This window comes from Argopecten irradians, chromosome 3, assembly GCF_041381155.1.
Source record: "Argopecten irradians isolate NY chromosome 3, Ai_NY, whole genome shotgun sequence".
Classification (NCBI taxonomy): domain Eukaryota; kingdom Metazoa; phylum Mollusca; class Bivalvia; order Pectinida; family Pectinidae; genus Argopecten; species Argopecten irradians.
This window is the reverse complement of record NC_091136.1, coordinates 18,359,232-18,381,350: the sequence shown is the minus strand read 5'-3', so window position 1 is coordinate 18,381,350 and position 22,119 is coordinate 18,359,232. Positions and strand designations below refer to the sequence as shown.

The window sequence follows — 22,119 nt, the reverse complement described above, 5'->3', positions numbered from 1 at the left end:
GTGAATGCGCATCCAGTTAGGCCTATTGTTTCTGTATGAAACATCTTCAATAGATTGCATGTATGAATGTTATGTAAATCTTCAATTATATATCAGCAAATAAAAAAATTAACAAATATTGTGTAAATGGATGAAAAAAGATAAGTCAATGTGGAACTATATTTTGTGTACTCTCTGAATTTGACAACTTTTCCCCGCCAAATTGAAGCCAGCTGTTCCGGGATTCCATCAATTGACCGGCTGTTCCAACGATCGTATAACATTGGAAGTTTTAATTTATTTGAACACTTAACTTGAATGAAATGGTCGATCGAAATGTAAATATAAGGAATGATTTTTATTGTTTGTTGTTTACTGGTGTGTAAACTGCATTTTTTGTACAGATATTTCAACATGACGCGCGTCATTTAAAATATCTGTACAAAAAATGCAGTTTACACACCAGTAAACAACAAACAATAAAAATAATTCCTTAAATAATCATGAAAGTTTTTAGAATATTTTTCCAATGATAAACCCATAAACAGAAACCTTAATATTTAAGACCTATAGGCTCCACTTTAATTCATAATTTCACGGCATTATATACCATACCTAATCGAAGGAACTCGCACTCGGATTGTTTATTGGAGATTGTGAAGGTTAGACGTATCTTAGGTTAAGGAATGTCCATGAGGGTAGAACTAAGTTTATTTAGGCATCAATTCGATCAATTTCGGCATATTCATACCCTCTTTATCCACAATACTCAACAAGAACCAATTATGAAACTAAAAAAACGATATATTCCTTTGTAATCAAATTTTATTGAATATCTTTTTATCGTTCATTGATAGTGCACTGATTTTTTTTTACTAAATCCATGATGATCTCGATATCGGTAAACGAAGGGTACGGACGTTGGTAAAGTAAATCATGTCTGTGATCTTAATATTTACTGATTATACAAAACATAGCAAATAAACATATGATCATTACATTATTTGATTTTGAGATTTGCAACTTCACCAATCGTAAATTCGACAGCACTTCTGTATGTACCTAGATTTCGTATATACTCCAGTTAAACAATTAAACATAAGGGGTTAACGTTAGTATGTTATGAAAGTTTAGTACTTTTTCAGATGGTGGAAGCACAACACAAACAGAAATGTAATGTTCTGATTTATTGATTAATCAAAGAGAAAACACTTCTGGTTTTGAATGTCATTTTAGAAAAATTAAATGGCAATTTTTTTCAAATACAATATTATACATATATCGGATAATTGGTCATACAAAATCATCATATGATAATTCGACTTATATTTATGCCAAAATCATGCACTGATATGCTTAAAAAGTAGTTAGCAAAGGTGAAATTACTACTATAGATTGGATATTCGTCTGCCAGCAGCACATGCAGGCAATGGATACATATTTAATTTCTACGTTTATATGTTTCTGATTGTACATAGTACAGTGTATCAAACATCGGCCGATAGTGCTATTCGAGACAAATGGGGATAATTAAACCCGAAACATATTATTCTCATTTACTAGATAACGCTCGAATTTGCCAATGCATGTATCACCACAATGTATTTAAAATATATATATTAAGCGGATTCTTAGGAAAAAAAAAACACAATTTATTTCAAACCCGATGAGTTAACAAATACTTACATTAATGCCTTTAATTAATTTTTCAGACTCCTTGATAACACAAAATACGTTCAATTGTACGATTCCATTGATTTTCCAATGGATTATTTTTTTCCAAATCAATAAGCAACGTCGACGTCTCTATTGTAACGTCATGATTATGTCGGATTTTCGCACCAATCTCGTATTTTATTTTATAGTATATGCAAAAAAACAATCAGAGAGCTGGAATTGGTATGAAAACAAATAAGAATTAATTATATATACAATGATAGCACTCTTTTCTGATTACAATGTTATATATTGTTTCATCAACATCAATAAATGTTTCAACATTGTTACATGTTTCAACATTACTACATGTCATCGTAATACTGTCGTAGTGATAACATCAGTGTTTACCTTAAACAATTCCTTCAACATCACTACATGTACTTAGTATTTGTTCTGATTAAGATACACCATTCAGTAGCATTGGTCCTATTTGTACCAAAATTGTCGATGAAATATACATGTATGTACAATTGTTATCTCCAAGTATATCTTATATAATTATTTAGTAATAACATTATTCACTTCAATACTTCAGATAATGACGTTACTCAACAATCATTCAAATAGTCTAAATGTTTTATTTTGCATATCAATCAAGATGTCTTTCTTATGGTACTCTGACAATCATCATCGAAGTTGTTTGTTCACCACTTCGACACTAATTGAAGTTTTTATCATAGGTAGATGATGAAGCATGCCTTCTCCAATCGTTGGTTCCTGTTGAATGGTAACTGTCCAGAGAGGACGGTGATAGTTGATGTTCAATTTCAAATGGCCTCCTCTCTACATTCGGTTGAATTCTCGGGATTTTACAGTGTTGTGGCTTTAGATCACTGGTCACTCCAAACGGGGATAGATAGGAATACTCGTTATGGGTCGTTTCGACTTTCCTTCCAGCTAGGTCATCAGAGTCTGCTGAGGAAGTTTTCGTTAGATACTCTAAAAAAAGAAATAAGTGATAAAAATTGGTGTCCTCAGATTTTCAGTTGTCAAAGTGAACCGAAATTGAATAGTTAATTAATATCCCATCCCTCGCTATGATTCTTTCACCCCTTATCTGGGACTATGAGGATCAAATGTTGAAAAGTATAGAGGCATGTGATATATCAAATTAGAGATATTCATATTTTATAATAATTGACCGTCTTTGAACAATATTAACGCTATTAGTCACTTTAGGGAAACCTGTGAATTGTTAATTTGAGAACCAAAGTAGCAATACAAATTAATTGATGACAACAAATAATAAAATAAAAAAGTCATGGTCGCAAACATTGCTGCAAGACACAGCAGTTTAGAACCTCCTAACTTCGTTGCGGAGGTATAATAATTAAAAATATTTCGGATACATAAATTCTTTCTCTTCTAAATGACGACGATTTCGTCGTAGATATAACCCTACAATAAATATTTCTTAATATGCATATGAGTAAAGACAGATATTTAAGCCATATATACACATTAGAAAACAAATTTCCATTCAAATTACTTCCCCATACAGACCACGGCCTATGATATGTCTCAGGGTAAACCTGTTGCTATCAAACTCAACGAATACAATAACAAGCAAAAAATTACAACTAACCCAACTTGTCTTTCTCCCGTATCTTCCTGCATTTGCAGATAATTATGAGGAAGATTATCCCGAACAGAGCAGCCATTAGAGTGGTCACTATGGCAACAAATGAAGATAGCGGAAGCTGGCTATCCGAGGGAGACTTTGTTGTTTCTGTGGAGTTCGAAGTACTATTGGTAGTTGTTGCTTTGGCCGGTGTGCTTGTCTCAGCAGTTGAAGACGATATCATTGTAGAGCTCAATGAACTACTAGTACTGGTAACTGTTGTTGGGACGATGGACGTTAGGCGAGATGTGGTATAGACGATGTGATTGAATGAAAAATCATTAACATATTATTACCATACTTTGCACCATCTAAAACCCTTAAATTTAAAATTTGAATTTAAACATAGAAAAGACAAAAACAAACAAACAACAACAACAAGACAAGGTCCATGGGCCTTGAACTCGGTCACCAGACGCTATATTGGCCCATTGCACTCACACGGCTCTTGATGTTGAACAGACCTAGTGTGAGCATATGATTTTATATAGTTCCAAAATGGTCCCAAATTTACAAAAGATATAATCCTTTGGTCAAACAATGAAAGAAATCGACATCTATGAAGAGTATTTGATTCCATTAAATCTGTGAATTAATTCATGCACCAATTTGCATAATATGCTTAAAATAATATGTATCTCAGACAAATAGTTCTGAACAAGTTGGAATAATTTCATATGGGAATGGAACACATTTTGTTCAAAAACTGTTTTCCCTATATAACCTACGGTAAATTTGACCTCCATCCTCAGGATAAAATCGATAAGACTTATGCCATATGAGGTTTGTACAAAATTTCATTGAATTTGCTGCAGCAGTTTTGGAGATTATATCGAAAATATAAATTATTAACGGACAATCGAAGCACGATGGACGACGCACAATGACGGACAAAAGGAGAGTAGAGGCTCCGGCGACCTAACCATTGGGACAATATGATTGTTAGATGTTAAAAAGGAAAAAAAAATCGTTCATGTTTTAATGACATATAATGTTTATAATATTACGACAAAATTATCAGCTAGGTGCCAATGGATGTATATCACAAATTATGATATATTTACTAACCCAAAATACAAAAACGACCCAGAATGAAATTAACTTACCCTTTATCAACTGCAGATTTTAATTGAGGCGAGGTTTGGTAACGAAGAAATTAACCTAAGTCACATTAAAGCTCTATTCATGAAGGGGAGATAAAGAGGTGTGCTATCAAGTACAAAATATGCAATACAGACATAAACAAAACTGAAAGTTCAGACTAAAATGTTACTGTCATGTATTAACATCGGTATACTTTTTATACCATGTAGCAAAAGATAAGTGATAACTGTTTTAAGTATATGTAAAAAACATCCACATTCTATCTCAAGTAAAAATGGCAACATACTGTTTTAAGTATATGTAAAAAAATATCCATATTCTATCTAAAGTAAAAATGGCAACATACATGTATGCAATACGGATAAGCTATCGGTTTGTGGCTATAACTTTCATAATGACGTTAAGCAACAAATCAACCAATATGAATACATAATTCTACTTATAATTCATTTATTTAATATCTAAGCAACCATAGCATACTTGTTATGGTGAAACGTACTTTTGGTAGGAAATGATTGAAATCCCCATGTTTTTGAACTCTACCATGAAATGATCGATATAATATTATATATATGTTAAAATGGTAGCATATACTGTTAACCTTGTAAGAGAGGAAGAAATGTTCGTAGCAGTCAAGGAGAGAGAGAGGGGGAGGGGGGAACGGGAAGAGAGAGAAATAGAGGAAGGGAGAGGGATATTGAGAGAGGGTGAGAGAGGAAGAGAGAGATAGAAAGAGGTTATATTTTTGAGTGAAATTACTTGTTATAATATGCTTTTAAATGAATGCTTGGGAGTTTTTTTCCGTATGATAGAATTTGCGTCAAAATATGTATGTGAGTGAAAGAAAAAATAATTTAAAGTTACTTAATAAGTAATTATTTCGTAATGTCTGTAAGAGAATGAGAATTAACTTTTGATTATGTGTGTAAGAGAGTGGGAGTAGATTTTTTGTTATGTGTGTAAGAGAGTGAGAAGTGTTATTCCGTTATGTGTGTAAGAGAGTGAGGGTAGTTATTTTGTTGTCTGTATGAGAGTGAGAAATTATATTACTTTATGTCTGTATAATAGCGAGAACAGTTATTCTAATATGGTTGTGAGAAAGTGAGAGTAGTTACTTTGTTGTCTGTATGAGAGTGAGAATAGTTATTCCTTTATGTTTGTATGAGAGTGAGAATAGTTATATAATCCTACCTTGGTCTATCTGTGTTGTAGTATCCGTAGTGGCCTGAGAAGACGACAGAAGAACAAGGAGATGTCAATTAGTGAGACATAAACTGATGTCATTATCAAACTGACAGTACACGTATCAATTATTTTTAATAGTTACAACAACTAGCAGAGAATAACAAATTAATATGTTTAAAACATCTATTCTTACAATTGTCTATTTTTACGTAATACAGTAAGAAAAAGTCCATTTTTAACTATAAAATTTATGAAAGGACGATTTTATTATCATACATCTGTATACTGTTGTTTTTAGACCCACAGTACTTACACCTTCCGCCACTCTTGGATGTGATAGTTGTCTCCCTTTAAATGTGAGCTTTTGAGTTTTCATGTAATTATCTATTGATAGTATCGTTGCATTGGTATTATTTGACAGTTGAATCATCTGAGCTTCGACTACAATGCTACCTGTAACATTTTCAAATTGAAATGAAGAGTATCAATTTCGGCCGATCAGTTGCCCTCGATGATACAATCTAAATAATATGCATGGGTATACATTTGAATTTTGTGGTATTAAAATATATGGATACATAGTGCCGCATACCTTAAGCATTTCGATAAATGCACTGTATAAATAAACGTAGTTTTATTAATAATACTTGTAAAAGTCTACGCGGGCTTGTTGGGAATGGATATTTAGAAAATGTAGTGATTGCAAAAGAAAAAAATATACTATTTAGTTCGTCAAATAAATAATTGTCCAAATGACACATGATTAAAACGTACCTCGTCTCACTGATATATGATCTAAGTAGATATCGGTGTGATTCTGGACAAGTGTAGTGACCACCATTGCCCCAAATTCTTCCCGACTGTCGCCAACAACATCATCGTAGCTTTCGTTGAAAATCAGTGATATATTTGTAGACGTTGCCATGCTGCTGTCGTTGCGTAGACGTAGCTGGTCTTCACTTAGTACTTGGACTTTAATCTGTGTGTGTAGATCATATTCCTCTGGTGATGACTTGACATGGATCGTCAGAAAGTAAACACCGATCTGATTGAACATCAAGTCATCAAAGACCACGGCCCCAGTCGATTGGTTGAAAGTTAGTTTTTTTAATTCGGCTAAGTTTCCGTCATGATAGGAACTGTTATCAAAGTCAATCGTTGCCGTCCACGTGTGACCCTAAAATGTCAATTAAACGAGTTTTATTTTAAACTCATGGTTTTATTTCCTTTTGGAAACGATTTTACTAAAATACATCCGCATAATCATTTAATTATAAGTACATGCATAATAAAATAAGGGGGCGCAAGACAGCATTCCTGAAAACATGTTTAACCCAGCAATTTTCACACTTTTTAACATCGAATTTACACATACTGTATTCAATTACATGAAAATAATCATATTGGTTATGACGTTACTTGTCAATTAACCTTTTTTTCAAATGTCATTACAAACCTACCCTCCATGAAATATCACGAATCTGATTTTGCGTCACGTTGTCAAGTAGTTCAATCATCACAGTTGTTTCATTGTTGACTAGTATAACTTCGTCGGATATGATGTTAAGTCCAAGATCGATTCTTCCAACAGAAAAGGTTTCGGATAAAGCATTTAAATTGATCGTATTATTCGGATAAGTCTTGATAAATTGAATACTCAAATCCTCTCCATAGTGAGATAACGACAGATCTGTGAAATTAGCCCATCCGCTGACAACTTCAACCGTCGTGGTTCCGTGTAACTGGACAGATTGGTTTGCTCCTGATGTTAGGTAAGCTGTGATACGCCAGCGATCGTTTGTACCTCCTAATTTTGTCATTGGTTTGGCCTACAAAAACAACGTAAAATTAATGTGCGTGAAATAGAAAAATCTGCAGCTGCCAAACGACAATCTATTATTAAGGCATCGAAGGACAAAATAGCTGTAAATTTTATAAAAAAGTGGTAATTTTATTTAAGCACGAAATTCTGAAAAATCAGGCAGACCTTACCAATATTTATGCCGAACGGGATATTTAGAACGGGATATTTTCATCTTCATAATTTAGAGTAACATATGTTTCTTTTCCGAACACAAATAAAGAAATTACTATGTGTCAAGTTTCGTCAATTATGCAAACATTCAGATTACCAGTTTAGACAATATTGTTTCAGTTGTATTATTACACACACTGGTATTGCGTCAAATAGCTGTCTTTGATTCCGAATAACTCAACATCATGCGCATTAATTTTTTTTATTCCATTTTCAACTCCCATTTAAAAACTCTGCATGAAATGTTAGTCATAGGAAAAGTATTGACTTTTCTGCAAAGGAAATCCTTAACGATAATTAACTGTGCATTCTACCTCAACATATTACTTTGAATTTGAATAAAATTATCGCATATTACGATATATTTAACTATGATTGTAAAGGACTAATTAGACTACCTCTACATCAAAGACACGTAAGCAGGGCTGTATAGGGAATTGTGCAGTTTCATACGACGAATTCAGGTGTACAGATATATTCAAAGTCTTTGGTACAGTGATCTCGCCGGACGTATCAGCTCGGGGTGACTCCAGCTCAGGGTCCACAGGCGGTTCAGACACAGCTATCCTAGTTATAGTCACATTCAAGGCTTTACTTATATCACCGCCGGACTGAATGGTATTTATAAACATTGCTGACTTGTCTAGCAGTTCATCTGTTGTCAGTGTTTCATTATTTGTGGTATTAACACCTTAAAAATACAAATGAAATGGACATGATATAATTCATATAACAACATACTCTAAAAAGGTTACCATGACACCCATTTTTCATGCAATCCCACTTCTGATACTTTGGCTTAAAAAGAGTTTTTAGGAACATATTTGCTGACGACGAAAAGAAATGCATGCATTTAATTGATTCGAGAACTTCGCGGGAATATAATGTTGTGTTGGCTTAAAATTGAATCCTTACCTGCAGTCGGTTCGTCGCCTACTTCAGCAACAACTTCGATACTACCCTCAGTGTCCCGTCTCTTCCTTCCAGCTTCCCTGACGACATTAACTATTCTGACTTTCTCAGGTGGCACATCAAAAAACAAGGCAAGGTTATGTACCAACGCCTCGCCGTAAAATTCCTCTGGGGTCAAGGCAGGTATTTGAAATGATACAATTAATGATGGATTTGTTACGATCTTAACCGGACTGTTTCCTCTTACTAACACATACAAAGTATTAGTGTCGCGGTCGAAGAAATTAGCTCCTATGCTATCATTAAGTTTAGGATTAAATTCTCCAGGAAATGTTGGTGGGTCGACTATGTATTTTCCATTCACTATTCTGGAATTCTTTGCTAAAACAAGATCCTCCCCGATATACACATCTCGACGGTTGGACTGGGAGTACCATATACCTAAAATAATCCTTTGACTGACATCAGAGTTCAACAGGAATAGTCGTAATATCTGTGGGCTTGTTGTCGAGAAGTATATAGAGTAGGTTTTTCCTGTAAAAACATTACATATAATCAAAATTAAGAACATAAGAACATAATCATGAGTATATTATAAACGTTCCTAGTGCACTTTATTCATCAATCTATCATCTATCAAAGTATCTTGTAAATAAATGTGAATAAATGTTTAACAAAATCGTCTAGCTGAATATTTGTAACACACCTGTCGCTACTATTGCCATAAATGTTGATAAACGTTTTCGGCAGTGACCTTGACTACACCCGGAATGATCCTGGGGTCCATTAATGAGGTCAAGATAGCCATCACCTAAAATAGCGACAGGGGACAGACGCCGGGTTTCTGTGTCCGCATCCAAACTCTCTATTATCAGCATCTCGTAGTCAAGGTCGTGACACTCGTAGGCCTGCCAGGCTGACCGGAAATGACACTCATCATTCCGGATTATACCTTTTGCGGAAATAAAACGTGAATTGTTGAAAGATTTAAACTCAATAGAAAACAGATTGCAATTGGAAAGGAACTTCTTTCCAAAATTTTCAATAAACTATTATTTTTTATTTTTAGTTATTAATGAACGCTGTTTCTCTTTTAATAATTTTACCCGCCATTTTATTTCTACATGTGCTATGAGTTAACTACGTACCTTTATACGGTGCGATGGTACTAACATTGATACGTTCACCAGTTACAGTAGTCAGTAGCTCCCGGGGTATCCTGTAGTCCCCTAGACCCCTTCTTGGATCCCCATTCCACTCCCACTCTGACTGAGACAGGACAGCACCTCTCGTTCCTAGGAAGGAACCGTCTTTGTCTTTGATCAGCGCTTTCTTCAGTCCATCACAGTCCATGTCAACACAGGCACTCGGGTTCACCTTTCTAATGTAGATAAAGCCCAAAACAAAATTCATTATTTAATATTTATGAAATATTCATGTTTACATATTAAAATGATGAACTTTTAATAACTTCATGGAAGGACGTAAGAAGGTTTGAAAAATAATGATAATACTGCTTTATTTCGCAAATCAATATACATACAAAGTCATATCAAAGTATCATGACGAATTCAATTTAACTCATTTATCAAACTGATCTATTATATAAATCATGTATTTCTGTTTGGGTTATTGTATACGTATTCTAAGACAAAAAAGGAAGAATGTCAAAGTAAATGTATTAGTGCTATAAATACACACTCTATGTTTGGTCGATGTATAAAGAAATACGAATCGTTGTCCGAGTTATATTTGGTAATTCTAATGGTTTCCACAGGATGCTGGCCGTCATCGTTCCATTTGTTTGTCGTTATCATCACATCCTTAGTACCACAGACAGTTTTAAAATGAGCAAACGTTACATCTGTATATAAAGGAAAAACAGACATAATCAAAATTAAAAAATATCCTTTTTACAATGAAAAGATACCAAACAAAAAGACCATCGACAGGACATAAATTATACTCATCACTTGAACAATAATTGGTGTCTAAATGTACATCTAAGTTAGATGTGCCGTAACTGGGAGAATATTTTGACATGTTATTTCTTCTTCTTCAGTAATCTATTGAAAACCTTTATGTTGAAAATCAAGCTGTAAAAATAATTCAAATTGACAGAAAAACATGTAGGAACCTCAAACTTCGATGGTATAGTGTAAAGTAAGTAACTTTTGTTTCTGAAGTTATTCAATTCGGTTTTTTTATTCGTCAGCTGTGTAGCATCTTTAAGTCTGTATTTATTAAAGATGCTCCACCGCTGACAAACGGTATTTTTTCACTATCAAAAACAGGAGCAGACGATTTAGTATTTTTCTTCAGTTACAAAAGTTACTTAATTTACACCTTTACCACCATTGAACAGTTTAAGCTTCTAATTTTACGTCAAGTTAAAAATATGAAAAATAATTAATTGCATCCCGAAAAAATTCCGTGGCACTATATCCTATATGGAATGAAGTACTGATTGCGCATGCATCGAAGGCAAAACATATTGTTTATATTATTTTTTGTGTTAATTAGACATATATATATACACGATTTAACACCAATTATTTTTCAAATGATGAATATGATTTATGCTCTGTCGGCGGTGGAGCATCTTTAGTTAGATAATCAAATTATCAGTAAAATGAATGTGCCTTATGTAGGCAATAAATGATTACTGTACGTACCCTGGACTTGAGTTACACCCATGATGGCTGGGTAGGAATTCAACGCAGTCTGCCCGTGAAGGGAATCTCCACTTCCATATTGCATGAATGAAGCGAAGGTCATCCCAACTTGATGCTGTGCTCCAGGATGTTTCACATTATCTGTTGTACAGTTGTATGAAGGTGTCCTTCCAATGATCAAGCTGTCCCTGATCGTACAGAACTTTGGCGAGTATAAATGATCGACAGGGTTAGGTCCAGTAACTTGAGCGTATATCGAAAGGATATTTTCTGCCAAAATAACCCCATGTAAATCTAGTGATAGTTGACTGTTGTAATATATTCCGATATTACTACATTTCCAAATGAAGAAGTTTGATATTTCGCTACAAGTATCATAACTATAGAACCCGGACGACACATCCAACCCTACTGCAGAACTGTGTGCTTCATTTCCTGATGAAGTTGACGTAAGACCACATCCTGCGATAGGAAGGCTGAAGGCTACTCTATAGGCTCCGGATACCGTATTATCGACAAGTACTAGGTCTCTGGACTGCACGGCACTAACGGCTGCAGGATTGTACACGTTGCCAGCAGTGACCAGGACGACGAAATTACCAGCAATAGTTGTTGTCCGAGAATCGGTTTCAATAGCTGAAATGTAATTAAATCTCAAATAATCACTCATATTCATGTTGGTGTCTTACTAGTCAAAAACAATGCAGAGACTATTGTCCTATGTCGTGCCCAACCCTCTTCGTTAGTAGAAAATGTGTTTTCTTCGAATGAGTCTATCTCTTTCAATTCATTGTGTAATATGGTGGGAAAGATAGTTTGCGCATGTGGTTGTGAAATTCAGTCAACATTGATGTATAATCTTTTAATAATTATTAATTAACATTAGTAAGTAGCGAATAAAACAGTTTTCTTTTCTTCTTCATATTGTCTTGTTCTTCAGACGATATATATAATAACACACGTACCGCCAGGTACGGCCCCGTCATCTCCCCGATTGTGTTTCTCATTAATTTACCTTGGTGAACTGAACAACTACAGATGCCAAAAGAGCCAGCACTCTCCATTTTGATACAATGAAACGTACCTGATGATACAGATTGATGGATGACATTATCGTTCAGTACCACACCTGTAGTCCCATATACCCCGATCGCTTGTGACAACACGTGGTGGAAGGCACACTTTGCTACAGCTGACGGTTTTTGCTCGGTTGCTCTCTCTGCATTCGTATATGTCAGTCCACTGTGTACAAACTCGACATTACTGAAGCGAGCGTTACCTGAAATTGATTTTGTAAAAGTGCATATATATATCAGTAATTAATGTTCAATAGATATTATCTAAATAATACGAATGCGTTTTGAAAATCATTAAGTTTTAATTTACTATTCATTACATATATTTCCATATGATTTTGCATAGTTTTCACATTTACAAGCTTTTTCAAATTTGAAAGCTAATGTACCTTTATAAAATGATTGAAAATAAATTTCGTAATACATTTTTGATTTTATGATATACATATTAATTAAGTCACCTTTAAAGAAGTCATTGTTCACCATAGTAACTCCCACAATAATACGTCCTTCTGTGTAAAATGTCTGGGCATCTTCTCCAAACACTCGGATATTTCTTGTCAGAAGGCCAACTTCTGCCGCCATGTTAACAGTTCGGCCATTGATTGTTTCGTTGTAAGCTTCAAGTAAAGTAGCAAAATAACATAATATATTTATTAAGAACATTTTATCGTCAAAATTAATGTTCATTCTATTTTCATATTTATGACGTATACTTATTTTTTTAATTAATGTTATCTTTCAGTGACCGTGTGAAACTTTGCACCAACGGTCTTTCGACGTGACAGAGGATTTTAATTTAGAAAACATATTAATAATACATTGAAGTCGTACATGATACAACGCAGAGCAGATTTGCTCTGCGAATGAAAATATCTACACTGCAAGTCATTTTGCGTTGCACAATATAGTTCTAGCCCAACATTTACATTTGACCTACATTCTTCTAATTCAAAATGCTACTTCATTATATCATTATTCATCATCTCTTCAATTAATTTGTGCGATCATCTGCAAATTATGGAATAAATTACTAGTGAGAACTATTCTTCGAATTAAATCATACGTAATCTTAGTGTGTTGTAGCAACTGTTACAATGGAGCTAACATTTCTGTTAAAGTGATACAATGTTGCCGCTTTGGCTTGTGTAAACATTTCGTTTTCATGTTAAATATTAAAATGCCTAACGAAGCATGTTGACCTAATATTACCAGATATTCAATCGTAAAACTACAATGGTACAATTGTGACAGAATACCATACTCATATATCAGATACACATTACGAAACTTACTTAACGAAAATCAACCAGAGGTCATTTGTGATAAAAGATCTAATACTTATTATCCTTGTGTCAACATCTAAGTGATACAAAACTTACACAATAATACAGACACACGTACCTATATGCCTGAATCGTAGAGACGCGTTGAGTGATAGAGTCACTCCGTCATCTGACACCTCAGTGATTCGAAATGTCTCTGTCTCCCAGATATCGTAACTCGTCGGAGCGATGACTATTTCGTCCCCAGCTTCCCATGTTACGTTATCAGCTAACGTGATGGTAGTATCCCCGGGGTTCACTGTCGTGTGGAGTCTCGTCCACGGAACGCCAACATCTTTACCGTGGATTTCTAGCCCTCCATACACAGCTAGAAGTAAAATATCGTATTCGGGGTATACACATAAAACATGATCAGAAAAACGACGGAACTAATCCATTTTAAAAATGTAAAAAAAAACTTGAAAAATATGAAACAAATTCAAGTCTCATGTTCACATCACAACGTAATGCTATTCATAGTAACACATTCATATTTCAATCAAGTTTCTATATATTATTTACACTTTACTATATAAGGGTGAAAGAAGTAATATCAACAGGATTTTCCAGATGACACGGGATCCAATTAAACTTAAGTCTGTTGGATGCGAATTACTTCAAATGGTAAATATGGGACAAGGAAATAATTCCAACCATGTGCCGCTTTAATATATAGAAACTTGATGGCGTAAATAATATACATGTATAGAAACTTGATTGAAATATGTATAGCATTACGTCGCGGTATGTTATATCATGAAAAGGTTACCTATTGACTTTGCATTAATTGGTATATCCGTGTTGGGGAGATGTTCTTCAGATTCATGATCGGTCGATCGTCGACCCCGAAGTATGATATCCATGTCACCCTTGAATGTATCATTCGGCGACCCAATACGGAGATCACCTCCAATAATTATAATATCCGTCACGTTCAGAGTGAAATTTCGATAGGAACCATTCACAGGACCGTGATCAAACTTCAGCTCTCCGTAGATAACTAGTTTATTAAGCTTCGGTATCGTCGTGTCGGCGATCATGCACACACCTAAAAAAGTAAATACGTTTTATATTCAGAACAGAAATGTTCTTGCAATTGTTCTTTTTTTCCTCCGATTTCAAGTGGCATTTAATAACACCATTATCAATGACATATTTTAATGTTGATTTCAATATCTTCACTATTCGAATATAAGAGAGACATCACATGAATAAATAAAAAAAATGACGAATGTATGGCTACGGAGATTTTGTTAAATAATTAAATAACACTTATCCGGCTTTCAACTTAAAAAAGGAGAGTAAATAAAAAAGTTTTGAACATAGATTTAACGTTTGCACATATATATTGACAACCTTAAGGCATGTGATAAGTCACATAACCAAACACACTCGAACGTCATAAAATACTATTTTCTGACATACATACCTACGTAGCAAGAGGTCCAATGGAATAACTTGGATTATTGTATTATGTATTCGTCAATCAAGAAAGTACTATCAAATATATATACTTACATGATCAAGGATTCCAGTTGACAAATATGACATTAGTGAACACTTATGATTGAATATACTTGAAACACTGGGGCATCTGGATTAATTACCATAATAATATATCAACAATTAAGAGTAAGTATCTAAACTATCTCAACTTATTTTCGTATTGACATTTAAAGATGTGAGCACCACGAAAAGCCAAAAATAGAATATCTAATTTAATTTGGAATGTATTGGGCTGAACTAACGTTCAACGTGTATATTGAGATATAATACCTCCAAGAATTATAGCAATTATTACATTGTACATAGTTACAAGTACAAGAAGACATTATTTTGTGTAAACTCTTATTCAATTATAGATAGACTACATATATGGAAAGATAACAAATATAGCACCTCTCTGAAAACTTCACGTCATTTCGTTAATTCTATAATCATTAAAATGATACCTTTCGAGATCGTGACGTCTTCACCATCTACCGGAAGTGTGTTGGTCGACCATGACGTAGGTGAGGACCAGTAGACACAGGGAGTGGTAGGAGTTGGAGTTGTCGGGACAGTAGTTGGTTTCGGAGTCGTTGGAGTGATACATCCCTTGAAATAACACTTTGTTATTCCTAAACTAACATATCTATCCTGTAAACCGTTATCGTAATCAGGTGAGTACCTTCGTATTCTGTAGGATACTGAAAGCATACGGAAGCTTATTCAATTTTGTAGATATTCAAACATTTGTTATTTGATGTTGTATTTTAATACATCTCTTTTTTTTATTCGAATCTTAGCTTATAATACTTCTTCCTAATGTCTATATTTACACTGGATCACTGGTACTGGCTTTGAGTAGAGCTATGACTCAATGTTGAAGGCATAGAGTTCTGTTCCCTTTCCGAGACACGCCGTTATTGTAACTGCTCCAAGCTAGTGCTAGTCAGTACCTGGCAACTGCCCCACATGGGATTCGAACTTGCGACCCAGAGGTTGAGGGCTTGTGGTAATATGTTGGGTCATTTCAACCACTCGGCCATCGCGGCTTGTCTTGTAATAATATTTCAGTGATTTAGCAAATGGATATGAAATGTCAAAACCTTTTAACCTTTACAATCAATTTACATGGAACCATTAAAGTGACATATTTCACAACCGCAACAAATTGCAGCAAGCACACTGAAAACTGCCCTTAAATAACATCGTTGTTAAAAATTGATGTCACTAAGTTTAAAAAGTAACCAGTTAATCATTGTTTTATGATACATAGTTAGTTATGATGTTAACAATTCAAATCAACTTGATTGAGTACATCATCTTAATTATAAACACTGCTATGGATACCGTGTAAAACAAACAAAGCAACTTACTTAAATAGGTGAAAAGATTAGTTGTTGTGTCGAACTGCCAATCGCCATGAAAATGTATTTCTGGATCTAAAGTTTCATTTGCAAGGATGTTTTGTCCATATGTAGAAACCGTGTCCGGTTCTCCCGTTAACTCTTGGCTAAAAATGACATAGTCGCCGTACTGTTGTAAACAGAAAGTAAAATGATTGTTTATGCTCAATTATAATTGGCCAGTACCGGTATAAGCTCTAATAAATGTACGTAAATGAACAATAATTACCACAACATTTGGTTTATAGAACTATCATTTGGAGGAGAAAAGTCTAAATATATATCATGGGGAAAAAACGAAAATACCTAATAATCCTGTATATGATATTAAAAACATGTTTATAACAGTATCTGTGATTATTTGATTAATCACATGACAGGGAAATTAAACGTCGCAAATCCCTCGGGGGGAAATAATTCGCTTGGGTGCGTGCCCCCGTGTGCATGGTGACTGTGCATTTTGCACATGGAGTCTTCTCCCCTTCCAATAGAACAACAATGACGGACGAAGCATAAAACAATTTTAATCATCGCGGGTTTAAGTAATATTTACCCCCAAAATAGCGAATCGCGAAGTTTTGGTATAATACAGATTTTTTTAATCCATGCTGACGTATGATATGAAGGATAATTTACCCTTAGATGTGATATTTCCCTCTTACAAGCCCTCGGTAAATATCACATCTTCGAGTCAATAAACCTTCTTGCCACACTATCACCGAAGTCGTGGATCCATCGTATATATATATATATATATTATATTTTTACATCCTGTTTCCAATTCATTATACAAATATTACACGAGGAACTTATTTACCTGCATTCTGTAGACGTAACCGATGTAACTGACGTTGGTCGCTTCTCTATCTATGCTAGGTTCCCATACGTATGATTCACTGTTCATTAAATTCGTCATCCAACCGTTTGACAGATCTATGGCCCTGCTACGGTAGTCATGTCGCGTTGATCCGTATTGGTTGTTTAAGCCGATAGAACCATATATATAACTGTCATACCGGTACAACCGGAAAGCAAATCGAAGCAGTTTGATATGTTTTGGACAATAACATAACGGAATGCTTGAGGAGTTAGAGAAGGAGGTACAGTTGGATGGCAACGTTCCAGTACACGGCACCACCTTACAGTTGGCAGATCCACACAGTGATCCGTCCATATCCTCAAATACCGATTCCCAGATCCAGTCATTGTTCACACGGTTATCAGCGTTGGTAAATGTCAGGTTAGAGGTTATGTACATAAATCCACCACAATTAGAGCTACAGCGATCTGGAATCCTCGTAATCCTCAGTGCGAAACAGTTAGTTTGATTAAAGTTAACAAAGGTGACATTACGGATTGTGAATCCAAACTTATAAGGGGATATAACTCCTCCCATGGTACACCCCTGTGATGGAATGCCCGGCAGGTAACCAGCAATTACTGAATCCTCAATGAAGGGACTATCATCAGTATACTGATTTCCTTCTGTAATCATTTTACCTTCATAGCCAGCTTCAATGTTATTTACAGCGACCAGACCTCGAATCTGGACAGCTCCCATGTTTTCAACTTCAACACCCTTACGGCAATTCCATACATTCATAAGATCAAAAAATGCTGGTCGTGGACTAGAAGAGAAGGAATTGTATGAATAGATAATACGCGGGGTATATGTTGGATAGATCCACACACCGTGCCAGCCTAAGGAATGTGCGGTGTTATTGTTGAATTCGGCAAGAGGGGTATACCTCGGTCGGTGTCTTCCGGTTACGACAGATTGTACATCGTTTTCAAGTCTGATCCAGTATCCAAAATGTGTCCCACCAACTGCTGAGTTATGGCGGAAGGTATTATTTGGATTTGTGATCCAAAACGTCGCTGGCGATATATCGTCGTTCAAAAGTTGTGAACTTCCTTTCACAAAAACGCCAAGGTTGTATTGGAATACGTTCCCTGTCTCTGTTCCATCTTCTAGATATATCGCAGCGCCATTAACATCGTAGATAACATTCCGCTCCACAATAAGGTTATAAGTATCCCTGATATTGATGGCACGATTAAAGGTGTGATGTATTCCACATCCACGGACATACGATCTGGACATGTCGCCTGTCACATGGAAGTTGATCGGATGACGAGACAGTCGGAAAGCTTGGCCGACATGGGTGAACTCCACAAACTCGATACGACTCGTGGTCAGTTGTTTTGTTGGATCTGTTGTGTGAATAACTACTTGAGCCCCGAATTTGTCACTGCCCATTTCCTCTCCATATCTACCTTGAGTGCATGTCTGGACAGCATGGTAACCTGTAATTAATAATAATAATAAGCAAGCACTGAAAACTAATGTGTTATGATAATAATTACGTTTACCGAATTATCCAAGACTGATTAATATATACATGACTAACGAACTTGCATGACAAGCAGAATATTTGTAGTTGGTTTTCGCTGGTGAACATGATCAAAAGTTGATGTTCAGATTCTATTCAGAAAATTTTGACATATAAGTTTCGAATACGTCTAAATGCTTAAAACTTACAGCAATTTATAACAGTTATAAAATGTCAACTTGTGTGTCAGTGGTAACATATCAAATAAGTAACTGGTTACTAAACAAGACCAATCTTGGAAATGCAATATTGCGTATCAACGTACCTGGATCAAAACCATCTGGACATGCTTCAATCTTTTTCTCCCACTGAGGATCACTGTGCCCTCGTATCACCACGTTATGAGTTAACAAGCCAACCTCCGCACTAAAATCAACTTCTCTTCCAGCGACATCAGTCGTAAATCCAAGATGTGAGTGGGACAACGGACTTGTCAGTATGATTGTTTTATTATCTGCATCAATTGATGCTATGGTTTTAAACTCGCTCTCAGACTGAGAGTTAGCTCCCCCTGTCGTTGATATCACGATCTGATCACCTGGTCGCCACGAGACTTCATGTTGAAGTGTAATATTTATGTCACCACTGTTAACGGAGCTTGCCAACCTTGTCCAGGTAATGTTTTTGTGCATACCTGTAAATGCATGCTTATTCAAATAAATAACCAATTACACATATAAATGGGAACAATTCATTATCATTTAATGATAGGTAACATTATTTTATTTTATCACTATATTTTTCACATTTTCATTTCATCATTTAGCGTATTACCGTGCAGATCCAGCGTCCCCTCACGAACCGCTAGTGACTTCGTCCCATATATGGGTAACTCCTTAGAGCGATGGTGACCATATAAGGTTAGTATGGCCTTGTGTTGGAATGGTTCATCATCAGTACCAACCTATATAACATGCATGGGCGACAAGAAGTAATCGTCTTTTTGTAAAATATTTATATATGAAAGATGCATGCATAAGTAGAGAAAAGTAACGAAATTTGATTTATAACGTTTTAGATAATACTTAAAGTATAAAATGGAGAATAAAACATGGAACCTTCAGATGATGATTGTTCCTTTCTCCATCAAAACCCAATTGTTAGTATCTGGTCCCAACCACAATCTCAAACAAAAATATAGTGATGGAAAGCTGACATGTATGTAACAGGATCCTTCGTCTTATACAGAAAACACGATGTACGACTGTATTTTTTTTTTTTTTTTTTACATCTTTTTTTTTTTTTTATTCAAGAAATGCATATTACGTATAGTATTTTACAAATAAATACATTACTTCAGCAAATTTGATTCTCTCATACTGACATTCAAATCATTCATACATATGTTTATTCTTTATAATAAATATATTATATTAATTATGAATATAATCTCTTTAATTAATAACAGTTGAAAATAAAGACAGATAATATTAGTACAAGTTAATGTCATGATTTCGTCAAATAAAACAAGGGAAATAACTCGTATACTTGTTTTGACGTAAGGATCTTTAGAGGGGAGAGAACTCACAATCAGAACGTCTCTATCATCAAGAGTCTGACTGAATGAGACTAAGTGACTAAAACAACATCCTGTAAGCTCCACGTGTAGTGTATGTGGTACCTCGTGGCAAAGTTAGACGTATTTCGGAGCACATGTTTGTCTTGAGAGGATTCAAATATGGGTTTCGGCTTGTTTTTTATTTATATGGTGAGTATTTTTCTTTTTTTTTTATTACGTGTTATTAAACAATTACAATACTGTAACTGTTATTTCTGAATTTTTAAAACACATATTCGGATATTCCATTTGTTGACTTATATTGATAAAGATTATGATATGACAAAATAACATATTCTTTACATATGTCTGTGTAATTCGGTTTATTGTTATTATTATTTTTTTTTTTAGGTTTGCTGTTTAGGGTGAAGTGGATAGGATTATTTCTATTAAGGTGACAGTGTTATGGATTTTCAAGTTTTGGATTTATTTGTCATGAGCATGCACCTTATAAGATGTCAGAGGTTGGATTAATACCCAGAAAAACACATACTGATTTCATTACATTTGAAAGAGGTAATTTTTTAAGTTTTTGAGTTCTGCAGACAAAGTGTACTTCTTGTCTGAGTAGCTGTTCAATATTTACATTTTTTGCTTACAATCACTTGTGTAATATGCCTTATAAATAAAAAAAGAAATGTATGCGAGTATGAAATTTATATTTTCATATTTCTCATAGTCTATTTTATAGCCCAGTACTATATTTTCTAATGTGATCATATTTTTACAGTATCCTAGTGTTCGAAACAATTCATTGATGCGAAAAATGAATGAGTTTATATATTTACATCTTACAAAAAAGTGTTCATAATTTCCTCAATCCCACAAAGAATACATAGCGGATTGTTTTTTATTTTCCATTTGCAAAGGAGTGAGTTATTGACCAAAATTCTATTGATAAGCTTCCATTTAAACACTTTTATTCTGTTATCATCAATTTTATTGAAAGTAAACTCGAGCGATTTTTCTAATTTATGTTCTACGACTGCATTATATTAGTTTTGATTAGGAATTTGTGGAAAGATAACGTCAAATACTACCAGAAATATGATAAGGAAACTATAATAATTGTGATTGTTCTATTGGGTTCCGTATTGAATGATTCATACCTGCAGGTGTCCACCGTCTGTAATCAGTATGTTTTCAGCTTTCAGTTCCACATCCTTTTCATCAAAAACGAGTTCTCCGCCTGTATTACACAACAACGATGACTGTGATGTTTTGTTCGTATGATAAGAAGAAATAAAACAAAATCTTATCTTACCATCTTTATCATTAAGAATAATTATTTTTTCTACTTTTTATGAACTAAACATCTAACGTACATGTAATGATGAATGATCATGACAATACTAGTACAATGTAGTACATTATTTTATTTTTTCCGCTAAGAATTTGTCGATCAAGTTATATTATTACCTTGTATCAGCAGCATTTTGAGTATAGGTGTGTCTGTATCGAACATGATGGTTTGTCCACTTTGGATGACCACGATGTCTCCGGCCGTCGGGAGGCCCAACTCTTTCCCTCCCCAGGTATAAACGGACGACCACACGTCAACAAAATGAAATTTGGCATTATCCTAGAAGTATAATACAGAGTTATAATTATATGTATTTTTAGTAAGTATATTTTATGAAATGTCA

General features: G+C 34.6%; 1 protein-coding gene across 1 annotated transcript; it reads right to left on the bottom strand.

Moving 5' to 3' along the window:
- Positions 1-792: 792 nt before the first annotated feature.
- On the bottom strand, positions 793-22,023 carry LOC138317721 (fibrocystin-L-like). The gene is made up of 23 exons (XM_069259579.1): positions 21,893-22,023; positions 21,583-21,662; positions 19,690-19,819; positions 19,181-19,549; positions 17,340-18,829; positions 16,493-16,652; positions 15,584-15,820; positions 14,401-14,679; positions 13,711-13,959; positions 12,768-12,926; positions 12,315-12,509; positions 11,231-11,866; positions 10,257-10,419; positions 9,704-9,936; positions 9,262-9,507; positions 8,559-9,089; positions 8,042-8,334; positions 7,069-7,437; positions 6,383-6,785; positions 5,922-6,061; positions 5,615-5,648; positions 3,284-3,535; positions 793-2,637 (listed from the first exon to the last, which is right to left on the bottom strand). The coding sequence occupies exons 1-23, from the start codon at positions 21,936-21,938 to the stop codon at positions 2,357-2,359; spliced, it is 6,975 nt and encodes a 2,324-aa protein (XP_069115680.1). The 5' UTR covers positions 21,939-22,023; the 3' UTR covers positions 793-2,356.
- Between the last annotated feature and the right edge of the window lie 96 nt (positions 22,024-22,119).

Excerpts from the sequence above, each read along its gene's own strand:
- LOC138317721 (XM_069259579.1), bottom strand. The coding sequence starts at position 21,938 with ATGTTCGATACAGACACACCTATACTCAAAATGCTGCTGATACAAG. Across the intron at positions 10,420-11,230 it reads GGGTGTAACTCAAGTCCAGG|ATGTAACGTTTGCTCATTTT; the intron begins GTACGTACAGTA and ends CTTTATATACAG. Across the intron at positions 9,937-10,256 it reads ATACATCGACCAAACATAGA|AAAGGTGAACCCGAGTGCCT; the intron begins GTGTGTATTTAT and ends TATCTACATTAG.